General features: G+C 44.2%; 1 protein-coding gene across 1 annotated transcript in view; it reads right to left on the bottom strand.

The window, feature by feature from the left end:
- Window positions 1–4,920: 4,920 nt before the first annotated feature.
- LOC139926663 (tensin-3) overlaps window positions 4,921–25,511 on the bottom strand; it is a 35,521-nt gene continuing 14,930 nt past the window's right edge. Inside the window, exons 14-26 of the mRNA XM_071918438.2 lie at window positions 23,799–23,916; window positions 23,646–23,714; window positions 11,554–11,710; window positions 10,460–10,920; window positions 10,174–10,257; window positions 9,892–10,023; window positions 9,343–9,438; window positions 8,665–8,742; window positions 8,047–8,124; window positions 7,152–7,320; window positions 6,943–7,011; window positions 6,809–6,838; window positions 4,921–6,158 (exon numbers count right to left, since the gene is read on the bottom strand). Coding sequence (XP_071774539.2) covers window positions 6,017–6,158; window positions 6,809–6,838; window positions 6,943–7,011; window positions 7,152–7,320; window positions 8,047–8,124; window positions 8,665–8,742; window positions 9,343–9,438; window positions 9,892–10,023; window positions 10,174–10,257; window positions 10,460–10,920; window positions 11,554–11,710; window positions 23,646–23,714; window positions 23,799–23,916 — 1,683 coding nt within the window. The 3' untranslated portion in view covers window positions 4,921–6,016. The remainder of the gene's footprint in view (window positions 6,159–6,808; window positions 6,839–6,942; window positions 7,012–7,151; window positions 7,321–8,046; window positions 8,125–8,664; window positions 8,743–9,342; window positions 9,439–9,891; window positions 10,024–10,173; window positions 10,258–10,459; window positions 10,921–11,553; window positions 11,711–23,645; window positions 23,715–23,798; window positions 23,917–25,511) is intronic.

Genomic DNA, 25,511 nt, shown 5'->3' with positions numbered 1-25,511 from the left:
GAATGTGAATGTGCATGGCGTCCGTCTGCCCGCGTTTGTCTGTGTATGTGTAGTTCTCTGAATGTGTTGTGCACAAATACAGTTGATTGGGTGTTGTATGTAGATACGCATGTGAACATGCCTGTTGAGACAGAGAAAGGAGGTGTTGGCGCGGGGTCTTCCCCAACCTTCTGGCCTCGAGGTCAGGACCCCGGGTCATTAGTCCATGCTAATGCTAACAGCAGGCTAGTCGTGAGGGCCGGCCACGCTGCCGCAGAAGAGGCTTCACCCGGCTGGTGACCCCGGGCTGGAGGGTCACGACCAGAAGGTCAAGGGTTCAGCCATCATTGTTATTCTGCCCCCCCACCCCCCACGCCTCCCAGCCCCAACACCCCGAACACACCCCCCGAACACACCCCCGAACACACCCCCAAACACACCCCTGCAAACACCATGACATCATAGGGCAGAGTCAGGGAGTCTGGAGGAGGAGGGAGCCGGGCAGGCAGTGCGGAGACAGAGCCGCTGACAGCTCACGCTAGCTGGGCCCGGCCTGAATGGACGGCTCTGTTCAGTAATGAGAAAGGTAAGACGACCGTGAGATTTCATCAATTCCGTCTGAAGCAATTAGCCGTTCCAGGTAAAAACGTGGCTTTAAGTCCCGAATAGAGGTTAGAAATGAGATTAAGGATAGCTTCAATCCACTAGCCGTGCTTTTTTCTGCCAGAGAGCTCAGTTGCGCTGCTCAATTTAGTTAGACAAGTCAGCTGTAAAGCTTAGATCTGGTTCACTCTCGTGGCTCCAGTTCACACTTAAAAGCCAGAAGTTAAAGATCTATCTTCATTTACATTTACATTTTAGACAGTCAGCTGACCACTCTTAGAATGAGTGCAACAGTAGAATAAGCAAGTCCTGCATCAACAAAAATTACAAGTAACCAAAAAGGTCAGGGCCTTTGTGTCTTTGCAATATTCCTGCGACTATAGAGCAATCATGTAAGAGTGCTAGGAAAACAGAGTAAGAGCTAAGGCCAGAGATAGAAGGGATTTCCTTTAGACAGAAAGTAGAATGAGTAGAGAGGGGAAATCAGTCAGTGGGAAGACGGTGACGTGAGGTACTTGTTGAACAGATGAGTGTTCAGTGTGTGATGGAAGATGGAGAGTGACTTTCCACGCCACAAACTGCAGTTCCTCCACCTGGGAATGTCCATCGACGGTGGAAGGAGAGGGTCAGACGGCAGGGGTGGCGAGGCTGCTGGGGGCAGGCGGATGCCTTTCTTTGCTGCGTTTTCACCCAGTTGCCCCGGGCAACCCCTGGTAAAGTTGAGGGGCGGGATAGGAGGGGGGTGCGGCACCGGACGCCGTCGCCGGAGACTCTCCACACTGGTGCCCATTATGCAGCCATCCCAAACGACCCCTTTCTATTTTTACACTCTCTGCCTTTCTCATTTTCTCTTTAGCTCTCATCCCCTCCCTCTTTCTGCTCGTCTTTTTTCAATCTCCCTGTCCATCTGTCTTTGTTTGTTTGTTTCTTTTTGTTTGTTCGTTTCTCTTTCTTTCTTTCTTTCTTTCTTTTTTCTTCCTTCTTATTAATTAGTTCATCCATTTTATTTGTTGACTCTGACTCCCTCTCCATCCCAACCCCCTCTATGCTCTGCTTTCTTTCTTTGACAGCAGACAGAAAGAAATCTGGGTCATGTCATCCAAAAACTCATTACATTCTTTCTCTGGAGATGGCTCATGAGGTAAAAATGCTGAATGAGAATACCAATGGGAGAGAAAGAGCGAGCGCGAGAGAGACGGAGAGAAAATGGGTGAAAGAGATAGATGGATGCAGAAGGCCTGACAGGACGGGGAGAATGTGTTCCTCTCCACAGACACACACAGGGTGATTTCTTTGTTCCCACATTCTGTAAAGTTTATAAGTGCGCAGGAGAAGCCAATAAAGGAGAGGAAATAAAAGAGAAAAGGAGAAAAGAATGAGGTTGAAACTGAAGATGAAAAAAAGTTGAAACGTGAACCAGGGGCACGTCACGTCTAATAAAACGCTTTGGAGAGAAGCAGGAAACAGCCAGAGACACAAAGACACAGGCCCGACACACACACACACACATTCACACTCACACACACACGTCTCTCACGTAAAACAAAGCGCACACAACACACTAACACATGAATTGTGTGGTATTACGTTTTTGCGACCGTGTGTGTGTGTGTGTGTGTCTGTTCCTGTGCATGTCCAAGCGTGCGCAGCTGAACACACTGAATCAGCAAAAGTGAGTCATCTCATTTAATTAGTGATGCAATGGTATGAGAGCCAACGCACATACACACACACGCACGCACACACACGCACACACACACACACACACACATACACACCCACACACACAATCCCTCCCTCATTAAGTGTATTGTGGGGATGCTGATGTAATGAAAGTTAATCTGTTGGCCTCTGGTTGGCTCGGTGGCCCAGCGGGAGCTCTTTGTGTGGGACATTACCCCAGCCCCACCCCCCTAGAGACAGGTTCATTAAGACTGACGCTGATACCCAAGCACCCAGGCCTTTTGTGTGTGTGTGTATGTGTGTGTGTGTGCGTGTGTGTGTGTGTGTGTTTCAGTGAATTATACCAGAGACAATGCAATGAAGAGGCGGGCCATAAAGGCATTGCTTTCTCAGCATGTGCCTGAGAGCACGTAGCCTGGAAATCTTGAAGTGTGTGCGTGTGTGTGTGTGTGTGTGTGTATAGATTATGGAGTATGTGTGTAAGGCATATCTGCGAGTGAACTTTGCGTATATAAAAGTGTGTCAAGCTATATGTGAGTTTGTGTGTCACAGTGCCCTGGTGTGTTAGAACCAATTAGTGTGTTAGAGCCTATATTTCTGTGGTATGTTTAAAGCACTGTTCTTGGAAGTGCCCAAAGCCCCCCACACAAAAACCAAAGCAAGCTGTGATATTGAGTAATGAATAATATGCAAACTGTGCATTTGTGTGTGGGGTATGAGGGAGGGGTTAATCTCAAACTAGCCAAATTTGATGCAACGACAAAAGAAAAAGAAAATCAGCAACTTTGTCAACCTGGTCACAGTCAGCCTTGCAGGCTGAGTCCCCTCAGACCACCAAATTAAAAATAGAGAGAGGGATTATGTGTGGGCCAGTGTGGTTTTAGTGTGTGAGTTAGAGTGTGTGTTTGCTCCCCTGTGTAGCCAGAGCAGCAGCGCACTTAGCATGGGCTTTAAATAGCTAACTCAAATAAAGTGAGAGGAGGCCAGGGATCAGAGGCTGAGAGGGACTCTGTGAGGCAGGCATTCCCAAACGGAAGCTGGCCTTTGGATTTCCAAACACCATTTGGAGCTAGCAATGCCAGGAATGTGATGTCGTCCAGTGGTGGCTATGAAAACCGCCGGGCCACCAGGTGCTCGCGGGCCAGCTGACAGGAAGTGCAGGGGGAAGTGCAAGCAGAGGTCCAGGGGACAAAATGGCGGCAGGTGACTCAGCAGAAAGAGGACACAAGCCAAGCTCAGGCTTCCTACTGTGAGGAGACAACTGCTCTGTGTCCTATTCTCTCTTTCTCTGGCTCTCTCTCTATGCCTCTCTCTTCAAATTTGAGCAAAAGTACTGCTCTAGCTTCTATCAACCCAAAAAATCTCTGTCCTGAAAGGGAAGACAACTCCCCCTCCGAAAGAGCCTCTTTTCTCCAACTAACCGTTCTTCCGCACTTTGGCTCCTTTTTACACACTGTGTTAAATTTCTATTCTTTCTCATCCTTTTTACCTTTTGACGGCCTTCTTTGTGTGCAGGCTGTGGGAAAGTTTCCCGTGATGGTGAGGTCATCCACCACCACCAACCCCCCCCCACCCCCCCGGTACCCCCCCACCCCCACGCAGACACACACAGACATTCAAACACGCACACACACACACACACACACACGCACACACACACACACACACACACACACACTACAACCATCACTACCCCCACCTCCTACCCCCCTTGCAGTCCCCCTCTCTCCTGGCCAAGCAGGACTGCAGGCAGCTGGGCTGTTGGACTGCGACATGTCCATGTCTCTGTCCCAGTCCCAGTCCCAGTCCCAGTGCTGGTTGTCTCTACAGAGGCCAGGATCCTGAACTTAGTCTCATTCAAAATGATTATCAGATCATCTGACCTCTAAAAGACACAACCTAGACCTAGAGAGACTTTAGCAGACTTCAGCAGACTTTATAGACTATAGGCACAATGAATCCTATCATACACGTGAACACCTTGTCCTTCCATGTGCAAACCAAAGACGCCCCACTTTCACACACACACACAAACACATGCACACACACACACACACACACACACGTCGTGGACACACATTGACACTGCCAAGTTTATTTAAGAGGGTGGTTCTACCATCTACCAGCGTGTGTGGACCTGTTCAGACTAACCTGCAGCTGTTTCTGGGTTCAAACCAGTATGATTATGATAGAGAGAGCGAGAGAGAGATAGAGAGAGAGAGAGAGAGAGAGAGACAGAGAGAGAGAGAGAGAGAGAGGGAGAGAAGCAGAAAAGCAAACAAATTCTCTGTCCTCAAACTGGACATTTGTCAAATACCTAAGTCCTGTACATTCTCATGCTCGCCCACACATACACACACTCACATGCACTCACCTAATCCTTACTTAGATGCAACATGCTGTCTGTGTTATTTGGTGATTGATTACCACCATCTATTGGCAAAAGTGTTAACTACACAGCGCATGTGATTCTAAGAAGGCTGTTTTTTTTATAACGTTTTTATAAAATGAGTGATGCTGTAATAACTAAACCATATTAATTTACAAATCAAACGGTTTACTGAGAGGAGGAGAGTACTCCTCAAGGGATGGTGGACCAAAATGTTGTCCTTTATCGCAGGACGTGACAGAAAAAGTATTTCTTACTCCTCAGTATTCTGATAATCTCTCATTAGAATCAGAGTGAGAGTCAGATTTACTTTATTCATCGTACAATATCTGTACAGGAATCAGTCTTGACGACTAGATTAGTAGCACAACAAGTACATACGGGCAGACTATGTAATACCATATATAATACTACACAATATTCTCCTCACAACAATATGTTGCATGGTTGCATATTTTTGAGGTACACTGCTTTCAAACCTAATGTACAGTATATGTTAATATACAAAAATATATGACAAGTATTTAGAAAAAAGAAACTTATACACATCTGTAATAAGGGATAAATACTTTGAGCAATATATAAACACAACACAATAAATCCATCTTAAGTACAAGGCAACCGCATCATTGGCTTTGTCTATCAATAGTGCCAAAAATCCCACCATTGACTTTGTCATGTGACAGTATAGTTGTCTGATGATGCCCACAAGGCGCTGTGGTTATGGAAGAGTGGTTCTGAAACCTGATACACATATTTTCACCATACTAAAAGGTTTCAGAATTCCAAGCCATAGTCATACTTGGAAAATGTATGTTTATCTGCCGACTGTATATTATTTCCCCAGGTTTAATTAGAAGTACGTGTGTTATGTTTGTCAACTTTGACTGCCTATATTAAGTAAAGACAATGTAATATAGTACACTAAGACTAAAGTACAAAATAATGGTCAGAGAAAGCAGTTAATACCATGTCAAAATCTGACATTCACACTAAATCCTCCCTTTAAAAGTGTCCATGATTCTATATACATATCAAAAGACCCCAGAGACACATCTCTGAGTAGTGATCGCTTCCAGTTGGAAGTCCCACTGTTGAACTTTATGCACAACAGAGTTGCAGTGGCTCCCTCCGGTGGCGGCATCCTGCAATGTGGTCCATACAAAGTCCAAAGGCATAGTGCAGTATGTACCAACAGGACCAAGAGTTGGAGTGTGTGGGTTTGTACTGTGTGGGTCTGGGGTGGTGGGGGGTAAAGTTGCCTGTAGAGAAGTTTAATCTTGGGTCAGTTTTGCGACGTCCGTGCTCGTATTCATGATCCCCCGGTCCTTACAACTTCACCCTGGAGTGCGAGTCTTTCTCCTACTTCTTATGTGACCCAATCATGACCTTGGACACAAAGTTGACGATAGCGCTAGCTGGTTGCTCGGGGTCATGCTCCGCAAACAGGTGGCACACATTTTCGGTCCCGCTCTGAGATTTCCTGGCTACAAAGCCAAAGATCCTGGCAGAAAGAGAGAGAGAGACAGGCAAAATTATACAGGAGAAGGGACATTCTACTCTGATTCATTTCACATTTATTTCTTAGGTATTTAGCTTACACTCTTATCCAGAGCATATTACTACAACTGAGTGAGCAGCAGTTTAAGGACAGTTGGACATGACACATGGTTCTTGGACACAAACTGGCTGTTGTGGGTGTTGAACCTGTGACCTTCTCATTATCAGATGGTACCACTAGGCCACCCTGCTGCCTCATCACTGATACTCATCTGTGCATCACTGCAACTTAGATAAAGTCTCATAGATAAAATCTGTTGGGCTACGCAACACGTATGTTGTGTGCTAATGTGTCATCGTTTAGGCCAATATAAATGAAAGCAGGATATACTGATATTTCAAATGACAAATAATGACCCTAGTTACTCTGTTTTTTCTCTCTTATAATTCCTCTCTCCCTGAGACCTCAGGAAAAATACTTTAATGAAGATGTAATTCATGTTATTCAAAACATACAAGCACAAAGCACTTCAAATAGAAAGAGGGAAAAAGGGTAAAGACATAGGGGAAACAGTGAAAGACAACAAGAGAGAAAGAAAGAAACCCATTAATTAGGAGGACTGAAAGAAACAAGACATGAAAAAAGGGACTTACTTTGCAGTGGAACCGCTGTCTCTTGTCCACCTGTTTTGGACAGAATGCCATTAGAAAATCATCACACATTTACTGGCCATCAGATATATAAATACAGCCCATTAAGTCTTCCAAACACTGAGTAGAGTACTCACTTGCGACCCTGTGGGTCCAGGGAACAGAATATGACAGTGTTGACTGTGTAGTGTCTCCTGAAGAACAGCCTAGGGAAATACACAGAGACAGACAGCTGAAACAGAGTGTGTGTGTGTGTGTGTGTGTGTGTGTGTGTGTGTGTGTGTGTATGTATGGATTTGTGTTCATGTGTGAGTCCATGTGTGTCTGTGTGTGTGTGACCACTCACTTCCTCTGGTTGTCTGTGAGTGTGATGCCCTGTGCGGAGACCTTGAAGTGGACCACGGTGGATGTTGGCGGTGGGTCCATGGCGAGGGTCAGAGTGGTCGCCTTCTGGACTGCCTGGTGTCCCGTCAGTGACTCCAGCTCCACAGAGCCCAGGTACCACACATTACAGGCTACACAGTAACACACACACATGCACACAAATTAAAGGAATGAAAATTCAGAAAAAAATCAAAATGAAAATTCAGTCATTATCTTTTCTACATGTCTGTCAAAACGCGTCAAACTCCACCAAACACACCCCCATAATACCATCTCAGCCTTCTCTCAAACCATTGGAGGTAACTAGGCCTTCTTTTTCCAGTTCCAAAAAAAAACATAAAATGATCATCAGATTTCTCCAAACAGCTCATGCAACATAATAAAAGTGTTTTGTAGTCAAGCAATTGCACTGTGGGTCCAAAACTCCAATATTTACCTCATTAGCTCCTAGATTTTCCTCACTGACAGCTCTGGTGGAAGACTCTGAGCATGTGACCAGAGCATTATCAGGGGAAAATATCGGAGATAATGAGGTAAATATTGGACTTTTGAACCCGCAGTGCAATCGCTTGGCTACAAAACTCTTGGATTAAGTTGCACAAGGAGAGTTTGGAGAATTGTGTCATGCTTTTTTGGAACTGTAAAAGGATGGCTCTGTTAACTTCAATAGTTTTTTGGGAGAAGCCTGAGATGGAACTAACTTGTGTGTTTGGTGGTCCTATGAACTTCAATGGGGTTTCAACTGTTATGGAGGTGAATAGATCATGAGTGAATTTTCCTTTCGGGGTGAACTCTTCCTTTACGTTATACAACAAATTATTGTCTGGGTGTGCATCTCTCTAGGAACGATGTAGTACCTGCTCCCTGTTTGAGCAGCTCGGCTGCTGAGTTGGTGGCTGTCTGTGGAGATGAGTCAGTCAGTTCCTCCATGGGGTCTGGGAGCACACACACACAACCAAGAGACTTCACTGACTGACTTTATCTGAGAAACACACGTTTCTGAACACACACATTGCACACATGTAGAGTTGCATGCAAACTCAGGCACATATACAGTAGATACACACATACACAAATAAATGTAAGGCTGAGTACTGCTGAAAATGTTTTGTACCAATTCAAATTTGATTCCAGTTGGAAACATTTATTTTCAATCAGTCTTTGTCAAAAGCACGTTTCACTATGCAGCAGAGAATTGTTTGTCACATTTTAACATCTCATCTGCTTTTTAAATAGAATCAGACCATGCTAAATTGATTTCATTTGCACAACAAGAAAACTTAAGTTCTCATTGTTAAAATTCAACATTTTTAAGATTTCTGTCTTAAGCCTTAAAATTGATACTGTGATAGTGATAACAAACATTGATATGGTAACAATACGTATTGTTTTTTTGACACCCTGCCCTACACAGCCATTGACTCATACATGAAAACACACACACACACACACACACACACACACACACACTCTACCTCTGTCAGGTAGGATGAGTTTACAGGGCAACGCCAGAGGGGTGATGGAATGCTGACACACCAGGGCAGTGAGACTTCCTGTCAGGAGCGGGAAACAGGAAAAATAAATTAATGAACATTTTACAAACATAACCACTAATCAGACAGAAAAAAAGACAGAAAAAGAGTAAGAGTGAAGAGTAATGGAGCTAGCTGCACCTCACAGTACTGACCAGTAGAGGGCGGCACAGGAAATTCATCAAACCTTAGGCAACTGCCTATTTGGGTCCAACCCGGGAGAACTATTAGAAGATGAATTTGAGGAAGCAAACAACTCACTGGGCTGACTTACAGTGGTTAAATTTAGGTCAATTCAATTCTGTTGCTTTGATGTTTGAAAAAAAAACAAAAAACCTCAGCTCGTCCCAGCAAGAGAAACTCTAGTCCAAGCACTAGTCCCACAGTAGCAGAACTTATTAGAACTGAATTAACTTAAAGAAATTAATGTTTTGTCACCATTGTCATGACCTTATGCAAAGTATTGACGTAAAAGACTATCTGGCCCCTCAGTACAACTATCCAGGGTCAGATGGAAGTCCTGCACAATCATGTCTGTCTGCCAGAGTGTGATGTATAATGCTCAGACTGATAAGAGCAAATTGGAGGTCATAGGACAAACTGAATGACAGCCATCCTCACCAAAGTATGGCTCGTTGGGACAGCCCTTGAGTCGCACTCCTTTCTGCGTGCACTCAATCAGGAAGTGCCTCACCAGCTCATTGGACAGGTCTCCCACTGCAGAGACAGCAAGGGACAGAATATGAGCAGTTTGTTTACTTCAATATACCTGATCAAATTTCAGGTATATTTACATATGTTCTTGAACTTGTAGATGGAAAAGAAACTTTTTGGAACGTTGAAACACATGTAAATAAACCTCTTACAGCTTCAAAATAAATGTAAAGCTTGTGTGCCGTGTGCGTTTGTTTTGAAGAGCAAGAATAAGGATAAGAGCCGATAACATTCCTTGATAACAGCAAATATGCATTCCTAAAACTATGTGAAGTTGCAACTACGCAGTTAGAATAGTAGAACTAGAATAAAGTTGTGTATTACTTGTAAAGACGGTTCCAGTTTTGTGCTGTAAAGCTTGTGCTTAGTTATGATACTAGAGACAATTTCTACAACCTAAAATCAAATCCAGGCAATATATTCAAATTTGTCAACTCCTCTCCATCTTCTACCTACCCTTCTTACTCTGTTGCAGGACAGAAGGAGGGGGAGTGGCCACCTTCATAGCCAATCCGTACGCCCCGCGGAATGAATGACTGTCTCTGACAATGAAAGAGCCCGGCTCTTTGTCCTTTAGGACTGCAATGGCTGTAGGTCAACAGAGGCAGGGGAAAAAAAAGATTAGCTAAAGTTAGAATCGTCACATTTCATACTGTATATGGAGGGAACCTGTGCACAAGGGCATGTTATCTGCTTGGCAGCGGCTGCGAGGCTCTCCTGTCCAAGACCAATATTTACCTTGGTCTCTGGAGATGTCTGGCTTGTACCAGAACTTGGAAGTGTCCTGAACAAACTTCACAGTGTCCTGCTTACTGCCCAAGTCTGCAAGACACAGATAAAAAACTTCTCTATTAGACCTCAATCTGGCTCTGGCCCAGATATGACATAGCAGTACAGCAGAAATAGAGAAAGAGCGAGTGAAAGAGATTGCTCGAGAGAGAGAGAGATATAACAAAATGAATCTATAAATGCCGCAGAGAGGGAAGGATACCTTGACCATAAACTATTTGGCAGAGTAGCATACCTGCTCCAGGCGATGGGGCCCCACTGAGTCCTCTCAGGGGGTCAGGGGTCATGGAGGAGGAGAAGGGGATGCTGAGGCTGCTGCCACTGTGAGGGCTGGAGAACCCACTGAGGGAAGGGGAGCGGGAGCCGAGCTCTCCCCCCTCGCCGCCTCTCCTCTTCTCAGGCAGCAGGGGAGGCAGGCCCCCGTCTCCCAGGCCCAGCCCCAGGCCCAGACCCCCGAGGCCCTCCACCGCCTCCAACAGGCTGTGCTCCAGGCCTCCGTTCCCCAACAGCAACGAGGACAAGTCCGAGTCGTCTGTCTCCCTACGGAGCCCCGGACCCCCCAGGCCTTTCAGAGCCCCCCGAGGGGAACTGTGGGCATTGGGGGTGCTGAGGGAGAGAGGAGGTGAGGGCTGGGGGTGAAAGGGAGAGTTCAGGGAGTTTGGAGTCCTGTCTTGCCACACTGGAGGTGGGGTTGAGCTGCAGAGGAGATAGAGTGAGAGTGAGAGGTAGAAATGAGGGATCATGGCATATAGGCTTTATTTATTTCTAATCAATATGTCATTTCAAAGCTTAAAACAAGATAAAAGAAAACACTGAAACCCCAGACAGTATGTAGTCACCTACTTGCCTCCTTTTAAAGCTTGTATCGTGCCGTATGCGTTTGTTTTGAAGAGCATGAATAAGGATAAGAGCCGATAACATTCCTTGATAACAGCAAATATGCATTCCTAAAACTATGTGAAGTTGAAACTACGCAGTTAGAATAGTAGAACTAGAATAATGTTGTGTATTACTTGTAAAGACAGTTCCAGTTTTGTGCCGTAAAGCAGTATAACAGATTTCCTGCAAAATCCAACCTAATGGCGCACAATGTAAAATGCGGTGCAGAAGATAGTAGAGGCTTTGTTTATGGTAATTATACTAATGTCTCAAAATGAATGCGGCAATGATTTATTGATGTAAAAATGCAATAGGTAGCACCTATGAGAGGAGACTTCCCACCAGATATACAGCCACATACTATTGTTTATGCACTGGCAGTGAAGAGTCAGACCCAGGTGTGTATATGTGTGTGTGTGAGAGTGTGTGTGTGTGTGTGCTTTACTGTACCTGTCTGTGTGTGGGAGGGGGCTGCCTGAAGACACAGAGCGCACAGAGCCAAAGATCCTCTGGCAGGAAGCAGGAGTGACGGACACGTCTGACCTGAACAGCTCTCCCTCTGCAGAGCCACCGGCATGGTTCATACTGTCCAGGAAACTCCGGGAATCTGCCAAAAAAATTAAAAAAAACTTGAAGAATGACAGTGCAATCCCCGTTAAGCACGCAGGTGGCTACATATAGTCCTTGTGTAAAAACTCTCTGTTACATGATCGATATATACCAATCAGTATGCTGTACAAAATACTGAATTTGAAAATGTCTCAGAAAGTAAATTTTCTTCAATCTCATTACACTGAAAATTCCCAGGATGTTACACTGTCTAGTTAACTACTACTAACTCATTTGCTTTCTCTGGGACCTTACTTTCTTTGGATTGCAGAACCGTGAATTTATCACTTGCAAAGAAGGCAATGAATACTTTGCTTTTGAAAAATATTAACTGGAAAATAGAAGAAACACACCTTTCATGTGTGACACAAGTGGAGGAATTTTGTTTAACCTTTATTTATCAAGGGATGATTGACTGAGATGGTCTTTTTCAGCAACACCCTTTTTCACACACACACAGTCTCACACATTCACACCTGGGAGCCGCCCAGTACGACCCCAGTCTTTCTCTATTTGCCACAAGCAGAGATTCAAAATGGCAAAATGGCTTCCGATCACAAGCCCACTTCTTTAACCGCCAGGCTACCACTTCGCAATCAATCAACCAATCACAGAAAACATCAAAAACATGACATTAGACACATCAATGAGCATCAGTATGGTTTCAATGTACAGTATATAGTGAAATTTCCCCGTAGTGTGATGTCGCATTTCCCATACATGCCTGTGGTTGTACTGTTGTTATGTTAGAGTGAGATGTGAGAGTGGAGGAAAATCTCAGTCACTCATTTCACCACTCTGCATCATTCACTTCTACTAATACTGTGTAATAATGTGTAATTGCAAAGGAATCAAAGTGACATTTCCTGTTACTGTTATCAGATGTGTTCCCTTCATCAAAGCAATAACGCACATTAGTCTACACTGAAGTGTATTACCATAACACTGCTAGACTGTACTGAATGTTTGAGTGGGACAGTGAGTGAGAGAGTAAGATTGAAAAGAGAGAGAAAGAGAAAGAGAGAGAGAGAGAGAAAGAGAAAGAAAGAGAGAGAGAGAAAGAGACAGAGAGAGAGAAGAGAGAAGGAGGGTGTGTGTGTGTGTGTGTGTGTGTGTGTGTGGGGGGGGGGGGTATACCAAACATCCTAACATGACATTCTGACATACTGACAACACAGTGTGTCATTCAGCAAACACGAGGGCAGGCCTCCTCAGGCCAGAAACAGGCCTGTGAAGTATGATGAGTCATTGTGAAAAGATTCAGTCATTATAAAGACCTCCTTGTTCTGCCTGCGCCCCCCCGCCCCCCCACTCCCCACCCCTCCTCCTCCCCTCCTCTCTTCCCCTCCTTTCCTCCATTCACTAAAGCTGGAGATGAAGGAATTTGGACTTGACCTCGACTCTGTGCCAGTAGTAGACGAGCTACATCATCTCAAGTAAATTATATAATTACACACGGGCTGGTGGATGAATGAATACACACGCATGAATGTATGCGCACTCACACACACACACACACACACACACACACGCACACACCTACACACACACACACACACACACACACACACACACACACACACACACACACACACATTTTTGTACTTAGATATGATGCCCCCAGAGGAAAAGGTTTCCCTCATGAGTTGCCATGGTGCCTACATTATGGGGTATCAAATATCCACAAGTGTGAACTTACTGGCAGCTGGTGCAGCTCTGCTCCGAGTATGACTGACTTACAGTAAACACGATACTGTACTGATTATCAGCTCTGTATGTGTCTGTCTGTCTCTCTGTCTGTCTGTCTGTCTGTCTGTCTGTCTGTCTGTCTCTCTGCCTGTCTCTCTGTCTGTCTCTCTGTCTCTGTCTGTCTGTCTGTCTCTCTGCCTGTCTGTCTGTCTGTCTGTCTGTCTGTCTCTCTGCCTGTCTGTCTGTCTGTCTGTCTGTCTGTCTGTCTGTCTCTCTGCCTGTCTGTCTGCCTGTCTGTCTGTCTGTCTGTCTGTCTGTCTGTCTGTCTGTCTGTCTGTCTCTCTGCCTGTCTGTCTGTCTGTCTGTCTGTCTGTCTGTCTGTCTGTCTCTCTGCCTGTCTGTCTGTCTCTCTGCCTGTCTGTCTGTCTGTCTGTCTGTCTCTCTGCCTGTCTGTCTGTCTGTCTCTCTGCCTGTCTGTCTGTCTGTCTGTCTGTCTCTCTGCCTGTCTGTCTGTCTGTCTGTCTGTCTGTCTGTCTCTCTGCCTGTCTGTCTCTCTGTCTGTCTGTCTGTCTGTCTCTCTGCCTGTCTGTCTCTCTGTCTGTCTGTCTGTCTGTCTGTCTGTCTGTCTCTCTGCCTGTCTGTCTCTCTGTCTGTCTGTCTGTCTGTCTGTCTCTCTGTCTGTCTGTCTGTCTAACCCTAACCCTTTGTTGTCCCCACACTGATCTGTCGAAATCAAAGCTAGTCCACACTCAACTTGAACTCTTAGGGGTTAAAGGTCAAGAGCCAAGAGGAGGTTATGTCACAGTCTGCCTCTTATTAGACATAAACCTCACTATCACTTAAAGTGCACACGCATGCATGCACACGCACACGCACACACACTCACTTCACAAACAGTCAAAAAGGAAAGTCTCATCTAATTCATGGCTTGTTGTTGTTGCCTGATGGAAACAAAACACAAACACAAACCCCAAGGGGAACGCACATAGGACAGCAGGATTCCTCAAACTTTCCCACAGTCACTGTCTCTCTCTCTCAGGAGCCAAGCTCCATTTCCCTGGTGGTGGTGATGATCCCTCTCTGTTCCCATGGCTAATTCCCCTCTCGGTGGTTTGTCACATCTGCCGCACCACCGCTCATCCCGGCTCGTCCAATAATTACAGACGGAACAGTGTCAACGCCAACTGACCTTGCTCCTGACCTCCACCCCCCGCCACACACACACCTCAGACCAGACGCTCCTCCGTAAGGCTCCCTGGCTGTTTTTACCCCCGTACACGTCTTTCAGCCGCCCCCTGTATCCATGCTACACAGTATCCATAGCTACTCACTTTCAGCTATAGCCATGCATAAAGAACCCCACAGAGAGAGAAGAGAGAGAGAGAGAGAGAGAGAGAGAGAGAGAGAGAGAGAGAGAGAGAGAAAGCTGTAGAGTGGGGTCATGAAAACTTCACAGAAGCACCCATATAAACACTCTCACAAACGCATAAGGACACTTATGCACAAACACTCATACACACAGCAATAAGTACACTCATACAGACACAAATGCACATGTACATGCACACACACGTACACACACACACACACACACATGACAAACCTTGCCATCCATGCTAATGTGAAGTATGCTGAACCTTTGGAGTGTTTTTTTATGCTCTGAAACTTTGGAGTGTTTTTTTGCTTTAGTTTTCTCTACAGTGTTTTTCTGTCCATTGTTTCCCCCCTATGGAGCCACTCACTGGTGCCTGGCTGCGAGTGAGCACAAAGCCTCTTCAGTCTGGGTAGAACCGAGCAGAACCACTTCCAGATGGCACGGACCCATGTGGGCACGACTGCCAACCTCCACCAGCCAATCCTCCGCCCCCCCACCCTTCTCAACACACACACTTTCCTGATCACAGAGAGTTATGGTTATGGGGCTTAGACTAAAAATGTGTGCATGCCGTCATGCTTGGTACGGAGAGAAAGGTTATCCCATTAATCAATAAAACCGTGCTGGAATCATCCGGAGTTAATATTTCCCTTGATATTTCCCACTTCAAACCACACTGGCAATTGCATAAGCAGGATGGAATGAAGGCCTGAGCTGGCGTATGGAGAAAGAAAAGGCAAGGAGAGAAAAGCAGAAAGAAGAAATACAGAGAAAGATGGAAAACATACAGCCGTCACATGTGCAACGCAGCAGAAAAGCTCCTTTGTTATATCTGACAAAGACACACTTCTCTCTTTTTTTCCATCCTCTCACGCATACAAACATTTACTCGCTAAGCAGCATCATAGCACATAGAAGGGTGAGCCTACACACACAAACACACACAAAGGCACGTTGATGCACATATTGCATACTTGACGGTTTCACAGACTCCCTGCTGACCACAGGAATTTGTATGAAAGTGCTTGCTCTCCCCCTACACACACACACACACACACACACACACACAGACTGTGGCTGACAGGTCTTAAGGTCTATGATATGTTACAGCTGTTCACAGCGATCACAGGCTGTAGTTTCTCAGGGAGATGAAGAGAAAGAAGGGGCAAAAGAGCAAGCTCAAGTAGTGAGGGGAGCAAAATGAAGAAGAAGACACCTGCTATCATCCAGAGGCCCGATATCTCAGCTGGGAGTGCATCAAACTTTAAAAGGTCCCATATTATTCAGTATTAATGATTTTGTTTTCAAATATACCTTGGCTCAGGATAAGAATAATGATCTTTATTATGTTTTGCAAATACATGTAGTTTAGTTAAATGGGTATTTATTGAATGAATTTGAAGAGTAAGTCCTCACTGGCAGAACAGTCACAATACTGGACCCTGATTGGCTGACAGTACCAGGTCCCTGAATTCAAATGAGGTAAACCTGCTAAGTGGAGGCAGTCCAGCAGTCCGGCAGTTTCAGCAGTCCGGCAGTTTCCAGTTCAAATGCTGGCCTGATTGGAAAGATTTAAGCAATTGTTTAATGAGGTGAGCCAATAAAGATCAAGTCCAGTTGTGATGTGTTGACTGGACTTAGTCCCATACTGCCTGGAAAAAATGCTAGAAAATTTGGATCCCGATAATTGGGCCCCTTTACTATGAGGGATCACAGAAAACAATCAGGGTCCAAGTCCCTGTTTGGGTGAATGCGAAGCGTTCACTGCAAGGAAACGTACTCCTTCTCCCAGGCAGAGGCTGGGAACTGCATCAGAATGTGATCAATTGTCTAGCGCTCCCCTCCCTATATCAGTAATAATCAATCAACCTGGAACCCTGCTGTGCCTTCTCACCCCCTCCTATTCAGGACCTCTGAGTGGCTGCGCAGAGCATTTTCCCCTAGAGAGGACAAACTAGTAGGCTGTCGTCTTTAAATCAACTTCCCCTGTCCTTTCTGGGTCCTGTTTGGACAGACAGCTTTATCAACTCAGAGGAGTGTCAGAGGAGAGGCAGAGTTACGAGCCAGCTGAAGAGGGAGTGAACAATAACGCCACTACAAACAAGTGGAAAGGGAGGGGAAAGGGAAGGAGAGAAACAGGGTGAAGGGTAAGGATAGAGAAATAGAGCGGTGTTTATAGAAAGGGACAGGCTGTTGTCATCACAGAGGTGTTTATTGGTGTCTGGAGTATTCCTCTACTAACTTGATGTCTTTATAAATTGCACTTGGAGCCAGGACTGTGGTTTCACTCACAGCGATATTTTACTGGTGGTACACCAACAACAAAAACAATATGCGATTTAATTCATTCATGGCACGGTCTTGCACAGTGTTTTGTTCTGTGATTCTTTCGATTTTCCTTACTTTAGGCATTGAATTCACTTGCTGAAAAAGGAGAACCATTGTTTTTTTTGTTTTTTGTTTTTTTTTACAATGGATTCAGGGAGTCTGTGAACTGCAAAATTTGTCTCAGACATTCGATCCTGTTGGCTGAAGTGATTCTTGAGCCTCTACCCATCTGGAGTAGTAATCAGTGATTGCAAGGTGGTGTTCTCCTGATGGGTCCACACATGTCTATGAGACATGTGTGAATTTGCCTTTGCTTTGCTGGTAGCTTTGTTCTCTAGGGTTAGGGTTAGGGTTAAGGTCTTGTTGTGATGGAAAGTTATTGACACACATAACAAGATATTTCTGCATCTCTATCTGTTCCGGGCCACCATGTTCTCAGTCTTGGTTTTGTTTTCACTACCCTTTCATGAGCTAACAGCAAATTCTGCTTCTGTGCAGACTTTTTGTGCAATATTGTGATATTGTGTGGGCCTTTTAATACTGTCCAACGTAGGAAAGCAGTTGTGATGCAATCGTAATTCACTCCCATCGAATTGGAGTGCATTGGACCAAAAAGGAAAAAGGGAAACAAAGACTTTCTTAGTCAAAGGATCAATCAACAAGTGAATTCCACATTAGCTGGAGTCAGTGGGTCATCTTCGAATTCACTCCAATCCCCATTTTTTATGCATTTCCTAAGATTGGCTAGAGTTGGGTTTTTGGATGATATGTCCTCTAGCTCTTTCAGAATGAAAGCACATGGTACAGCAGGTGTGACTACAAAGTAGATGTGATATTCCTTAATACATGAAGGTCCTGTCAGGTTGATAACGAGCCATGATGATGAACCGGCTGCATTCTACGGCTCTGGTTTGTGTACAACCTTAAATCTGTAAGGCTGCAATTTCAATGCCCTCCTTTCAATTGTTGCTGGTGGGTTTGACTTTGAAGAGTAGATTGTTTCAAGCAGTTTGTGGTCTGTGACCATCACAAAGTCTTTGCTAGAAACACATGAATCTTCTTGCACGGCCACACAGTGGTAAGCACCTCGCTCTCCATTTGAGTGTAACGTCGCTCTATATCAGACAAGTGTCTGGCATAATACACTAGTTGTGTGTCCCATCTACTTACTTTTGGCTCATGATTGCTTCTAGCCCTACCGGACTAGCAATGGCAATTATATGAGTCTCTTGCATCTTGTCACTGCATGTGAGCTGGCTAACTGTCTCTTTTGCACTACTACTAATTTCCACATGACAATTTGCAGGCTGTCTTTGTGAGTCTCTTAGTGGCTCAGCTGTAGCAGCTAGATTGGGAATGAATCTGACACCATATTGACTACTCCCAAGAAGCCCTCAGCAGCACTTGTGCAGCATGTTTTCTCTACTGCCTCAACCTTTGACTTTGCTGCTTTAATGCCATTCTTAGACAGAAGATGACCCACTGACTCCAGCTCATGTGGAATTCACTTGTTGATTGATCCTTTGACGAAGCAAGTCTTTGTTTCCCTCTTTCCTTTTTGGTCCAATGCACCCTTGACTTGCTTTCTATCCACTGCGCTGATTGTCAACATTTTCCATTCTTGATGCTTGTTGATCTGCTGCCACCTTTGCCCTTAAAATTTCCTGGAGTCTTGTGAAAGTGAACTCTTCCTCACACAGCAGACATCTGCGCAGTATGTCGGAATGGCTGTTTTCTCCAAACTTGCTCGGTGCAGCTTAAATCAATCTGCTCACAATACTGTCCACAGATTCTCCTTGTTCTAAACACATGTCTCTTGTAGGGGATATTTTTCTGTGGCGTGCATTCAGCTTGTTCAGTGTTATTTCATAGACCTCATCCTTTCCTGCTTCATCAAATGTGGGAAATACATGCTGAACTTCCAAACCGACTAAGTGCAACAATAAAGCTCTATTCTATATGAAATTATTGTGAAACTTTGAAACTACTAATTTAGTTGTGGCTTACTTGTGGTACATCTGGAACAAAAACAATATCTGTTTACTTCTAACCCTGGAGGTGATGTTACACTACAGTGTCCATCTCAATTTTCTGTGTGCATGACATCTCTGTGGTTTTCATGTATGAAGAGATGTGAATTGGGATATGGAGTCAATTATTGAGAAGGGTACTTACGACCCAGGGCCCTTGCTTTTGTGTGGAGTGTGTGTGTGTGTGTGTATTCTGCTAATCATAAAAGATGCCATAAAGATAAATGGTGGAAACATCCGCAGCAACAAGCGTCCCTAACAAAGCAATAACCATCAAAGACTGTTCAGTTCAATCCAGGTCACTAGAGAGAAGGGAAAAACGGCCTCCCTTGGTTAACCACCAATACAGTAGTGTTCCATGACTCCATGATGGAGGCCAAAATAGTCTTTTAACAGGATGAGATCATGAGCACAGCAATGGAACAAACCATCTCACCGTCCCACCAAGAGGGAGAGATGTCAAGGGCACTACAGATGCTGCTGTCCAAAACATTACAACCAGATTAATCAAAGAAACAAGACCCTGATGAAGGCCACAAGCTGAAACGCGTTGGTCTAACAATAAAGTTGTTCTATATACTACAAGTGTTGCTGGAGTTTTGACCTTTTTAGACCTTTTTCCCTTCTCCATGTACCTTGGAAGTAGGTGAAGTTGTGCCAGAAACCCCTACTCTAATCAAAGAAACAACAACGATAATGGAGTAGTTTATCCTTTTCCACAAAAACTGAGGGAGTGGGGAGGAGGGTTAGGAAAAGAGAAAGGCATCTGACACACAACCACGCAAGAAAAATTCCAGAAGCCGTCTGCAAATACCAGAGGCCTGGAGGAGAGAGGGAAGTGTTTCTGTGCATGTATGCACTCCTTCAAATTCTCAGGAGGGAGAGAGGGGGAGATAGCACTATATAAACAAGAGAAAGAATGAGCGAAAAATAGAGTGGAAAAACGCCTGGTGAGAGAATGAGTGAAAAGAAAAAAATAAACAAGGAGGAATGAGACTAAAGGAAAGAATGCATGCGGGGATGAAGCAGAAAAGGAGAGAAAAGTGCTTAAGTTTACAGCGTGCTCAAAGCACTGAGATAACATGAGAGATGGAGCTTTCAGTGCTGAGCATTGGCAGTATGTAGTCATAGACACACACACACACACACACACACACACACAAACACAAAACAAACATACACTGATGCACGTGAACAGAATTTCACTAACTCATAACACATACGTGTGCATGCACATACGTACCGAGAGAAGCAGTCATGATGATGACACTCTCACAGAAGTATCCCGCACTTTGCCGGTCTGTCTGCTAACCAGATTAAACTTTATCCCAAAGTCTCAGGCTCTTTCCTCAACTCTCCCTCACCTTCCTCTTTCACTCTCTCTTTCTCTCTCTAGCAAAGCTGGTCCTCTCTGGGGGCCGAGACGGTCCGCCTCCCGGCACAAATGAAAGACTCCCTATTACCAGAGAAATGTCTGCTTTCTCCCACTAACCCTCTCCCTCTCTCTCTCTCTCTCTCTCTCTCAGTCTCTTCTTCTCTCTGTCTGCTAAAAAGCAATCTGAGCCCTGACTCAACTGCTGGCTGAATGAAGCTTTTCAGGCGCTGGAACAGAGAGTCGCCATGTCCAATTCCTTTCGTCCCCAGATGGAAAAATAGTTCCCCGTTTGTTCCTGGCTTGTTGTGACACTGCTTGAGTCCGAATTGTATGGAGGGAGGGACAGAGGGAGGGAGAAAGGGGAGGAAGAAAAGGGGAGGTAGAGAATTCCCCCCCCAAGCCTTGTCTACGTAAGCCCCCTCCTCTTCCTCTCACTGACCACTGAGCATTGTTTCTGCTGGGCCACTGCAACCGCTTTGCCCCAATCAAAATGGATTCCGGGGGGTCAGAGGTTACATGTGCCCTTTTATGGCCAGAGAGGGGGTTGAACTAGGGTTTCTATGGCCTCTCTGTCAGGGCATGTGTCTCCACTCCCACCATCTGCTCATCACACACACACATACACACACAAACATAGAGACAAAGGCATGCAGACACAAACTGACCATGTCTCCTGCCATGTGTCTGATCTTAGCACATCATAAATTACACCATAAAGCTCTCGATTTAATTATGTAGAGTTCACTTTTGTTTCAATGGGAGCATGTGGCACTTGCCTTATCTTAACCTCTGTGTCAGAGGAAATGAGTTGGAATGAACATAGGCTCTGTCCATCTGTTCAGTTCATTTATGAGTTGAACTGTTAACCACAGTAATTGCAGGTCATTAGAAATGGAGCATTACTATAACAATCTCTCTGTACAGCTTCTGTTTAAGATCAACAATGACATTTGAAATCTATGAGGTCATCTCTCCTCTCTCATTTATTATGGACACCCAACCATCTGAAGGAGGGAAGAGGGTTCCCCCAGCCTCCTCCCCTGGACTTTCTCCTGCCCTTTAACCCCTGAGGGTTAAAAATGTTTTGCAGAGCGAACCATCTGCCCCAAAGTTCAGCTCAAAACATCTAGATTCCTTTGGCTGAGACCCTCTTCCGCTGGATGGGAACGTCTGCATTGCTGTTTGTTTTGATTCAGCCACAAGTACACAAAGGAAATGTCATTACATAACATTTTAGTGCAGAGCTATTCAGACGCGAGGAAATGAAAATACACAACAGGAGAGATCATCGGGAGACAGTGATAGGAGAGTTCATCTTTGGGTTGATGCAATACAAAAGTAAGATGTGTGGCATGACATTTGTTTTGTTTGGTGCATAGGGCATATGTGTTTCTGTAAATGACACTGCAAATGACATTACCACAGCAAATTGCTGCAACCATCTGCTCAGCCCTATGGCACAAACTCACACCAACAAATAAGACATTCCAGGCTCCCATAATGCTCCATCCACAGCCCCCACCTCAACCCAGTGTAATTGCCCTGGTGAAAGCATGGTGGGAACTAGTGCTGGAGGGGTCAGCAAGGGTGCTCTGTTGTTGTTTTGGAGCCATCTGCTGTTAATCACTCCCCACATTACAGTAGCCCCAGGTCAATGTCTGATTATGATAATGACCGTATACATAAAATAAGTGGGGGATTTAACTGTTATGTCCTGACATAGCATGGCTGTTTCCCAGACTATCGTCTGCCTTTAACATGGCAAACAGGAAACTCTTGTCTGCCCCCAAAAATGGGAATGAGAGAAAGACATTCTGTGCCCTTTGTTCATTCTTCTGTCCATCCAGCGGAGAGAGAAGAATCAGGTGTTGTTTTTCTATATACGGGTAACAGCTACTCTTTCATCAGCTCCCTCTCCATCCTGTTGCCTCACTGTTCTGAAAAACATATTTACAATAAACAGGCAGATCTGCCCTTTAAAGGATGTGCTGCTCTGTCTCCAATACAGAGCAAAATGCCATCATAAATATGACTTGGGTTTTGTGATCTATTATTATGTTCAATAAATGGTTGTGAATATGCTAAGGTCATAAGATTATCTGATTATCTGCAACAGGCTTTGGGTTTGGTGGTCAGACCAGACATTGTGGACTGGTGCTTGAGCTAAAGAGGTTTGTGGTCAGACTTTATTCAATAGCTGTGGGTCAATATTAATCACATCATCACATCATATGCAGCTAGGTTTCCTGACTGTGCTACACTCCACTCCAGCCTAGAATCCAATTTGCCACACATGTTTGACACTCAGTTAGCTAGAAAGCACAAAAAGTTCAGAACTAACATGGGAATATGGCAACTAACCACTAATACTATATATAGGAATCAACCATTAAAAGTCACTTTTAAAGTCACTGCAATAAATTCTTTGCACAGATGTGTGGTGCATGTCTCATTAGGCCCTGGTCCCTCCGGATGTCCCACCAACAAAAGCCCCTCCCCTCTCCTCCTGTCCCTCCCAGAGCAGGAAGTGAGTGGACATCCTGCCAGCAGTGGCCTCTTCCTCTTTTACCGTCAACTATTATTAGCGGACATCCAGTATCAGCTGTCCTTGGTCTACTGGGACATATAGGGGTCCATTAGTATTGTTTTTTTATTTCCCCAGTTGATATTCTACTCAATATTATGTCATATATAATTTGAAACCTAAAAATAAGATAAATGAAAACACTAAAATACCAAACAATATGAAGCCGGCTATCTGTCTACCTCTAATCAGCCCCTATGAGATGACCCGCCAGATAGACAGCCATGCCCTCATATACAGCATTGGCAACAGACCTCAGGTGCGTGTATGTGTGTGTGCGTGTGTGTGTGTGTGTGCGTGTATGTGTGTGTGCGTGTGTGTGTGTGTGTGTGTGTGTGTGTGTGTGTGTTTTCTGCACTGTATATGCCAGGAGAACATTCCAGCCTGCTATTGAACCCTGTCCAGCAGCAATCAGAGCTTGAGTGTTTTGTTTGGGTTAAGACTTCAGTCCTCCCACCAATCAGGCTGAGACACAGCACTACTCATAAAATACATTGATACACACACACACACACACACACACACACACATACACACACTGTGAAAGTGTACCTTGTGCTGTCCAGTTGGTCTCCCACTGCCCCCCGGGCCTTGGCTGAGAGAACTCGGAGAAACTTTTCACTGGGAAGAGAAGGAAGAGCTGATAAGATTCCAAATACTGACACACCCACACCCAAAAGTCTGTACTTTGACACTATCTCTTACCATAGGGTGTTGGAGGAGATACTGGGAAGGCAGGAGTAGGCGGGACAATGTCACAGCTATCCGTTAGAGGGCTCTGTCCCCTGTAGTCCACACTGTCGGTTTTGTAGGGAGTCCCACGCTTTAAAAAAAAAAAAAGAGCAATGGAAAGAAAAAATTAAGAGGAAAAATAAAAATACAAGAGCATCATTTATGACTACGGTCTTATGAGGTGATAGAGCCCCCCCACCCCCACCCCACACACACACACACACACACACACACACACACACACACAAAGCAGACATCAGTCTTGTGATCTGTGTGGCTACAGCCTGTGTTTTGGCATAAACAGTCAGGCCATTCATGCCACCCAGCCGTGAGAATGAGCGCAAGAGCAGAAATCTCAACTATTCCAAAAAAAAGAAACAGCCTGTGATCTACATGTACCCACATACTGATGCAGAAACAGTTACACAAGCAGGAGCTCAACAGAAATCCTTCTCTGTAACAGATTTTAAAGTGATATTGTATGTTACTAATTTTTTTCCTGTTGTTCACTGTATTATAGACTATACTTTTTGGGAGTTTGGCCCATTATTGGTCACCTTAATAGGTGATGGGAGGATTGGCACAAAAATTCTAGTAGATAGCTCTGTCCGGTGCGTATGCTAACACTTTAGCATACAATATGATTTGTAATCTTAGGCGACTAGCATTATATTATTATTATTAAGTACGAAGATAAACCTTTTAGTAATCCAAAGTAGGTACTGATTCATAACTTCTAAAAATAAAATCTGAATCATCAATAGCGATGTCCATTCTGAATCAACTTTAGCTGTCTGGCTAACTTTTCTCACTTGCTTAACACCAAAATAGCCCGCTAATTACGGTGTAACTAATTTGTAATTATGGGATACTAATAAAATAACAATGCTGTAGTTACAGGGTAACAAAACAAGAAGTCCAGGAATTAAGTGGTAATATTTTTTTAATTATGAGAGATTGATAAGGTAGTTATGGTGTAACTATTTTTGTAATTACTGCAAATTTAAAAAATAATTACAGGGTACAATAACGTAAGTAGGGGGGACAAAACAAATGTTATCAGTGCTTGTTCCCTGTAGTTATGGAGTAAGTATTTAGACCCTATATTGTTTTATAAAAGGATTATGAAGGTTTTTATTTTACATTTTATATTATAAAATTGACATATTTGATATTTCATCTCAACATACTGTATATTACATTCAATAAAGCTCTTGTATGTTCAATTAAGTCTGTCACTGTGTGTTGAAGTGCCATATTTTTTGTATATGCTACATTGTTACAGAAATGTCGCAATCATGTGACTTTCTACTAAACTGTATTTAATGTGGGGCATGTGTTTCTGTTTGTTTGTTGTTGTTTTTTTACAGAAAACAAGTGGTACATTAAAAGCAAAATGGACTCTCAGTGAAAAAACAGCCACCTTTAGAATAAATATTGATTATATTGTTAGTAATAGAGGTATAGAAAATGTTAATGGCCAACATATATTTACTAATTCCATTACACTTTCACTGCTTTAGGCTACAGGTTACCCATAACTGTAGGAATAAAGGTTTGTTTTGAAGAAATGCACAAAGACACTATAACAGTGTGCAAATAAATGTATTCAAATAAAATGATTCAGTTGTTCAATTGTGTAAAGTGGATAGGAAGATGACAGAAGTTCAGAAGTGGACTGCAGGT

Source organism: Centroberyx gerrardi, chromosome 9 (assembly GCF_048128805.1).
Source record: "Centroberyx gerrardi isolate f3 chromosome 9, fCenGer3.hap1.cur.20231027, whole genome shotgun sequence".
Classification (NCBI taxonomy): domain Eukaryota; kingdom Metazoa; phylum Chordata; class Actinopteri; order Beryciformes; family Berycidae; genus Centroberyx; species Centroberyx gerrardi.
Note: the sequence above shows the minus strand (reverse complement) of the source record. Positions and strands in the feature narration are given on the sequence as shown.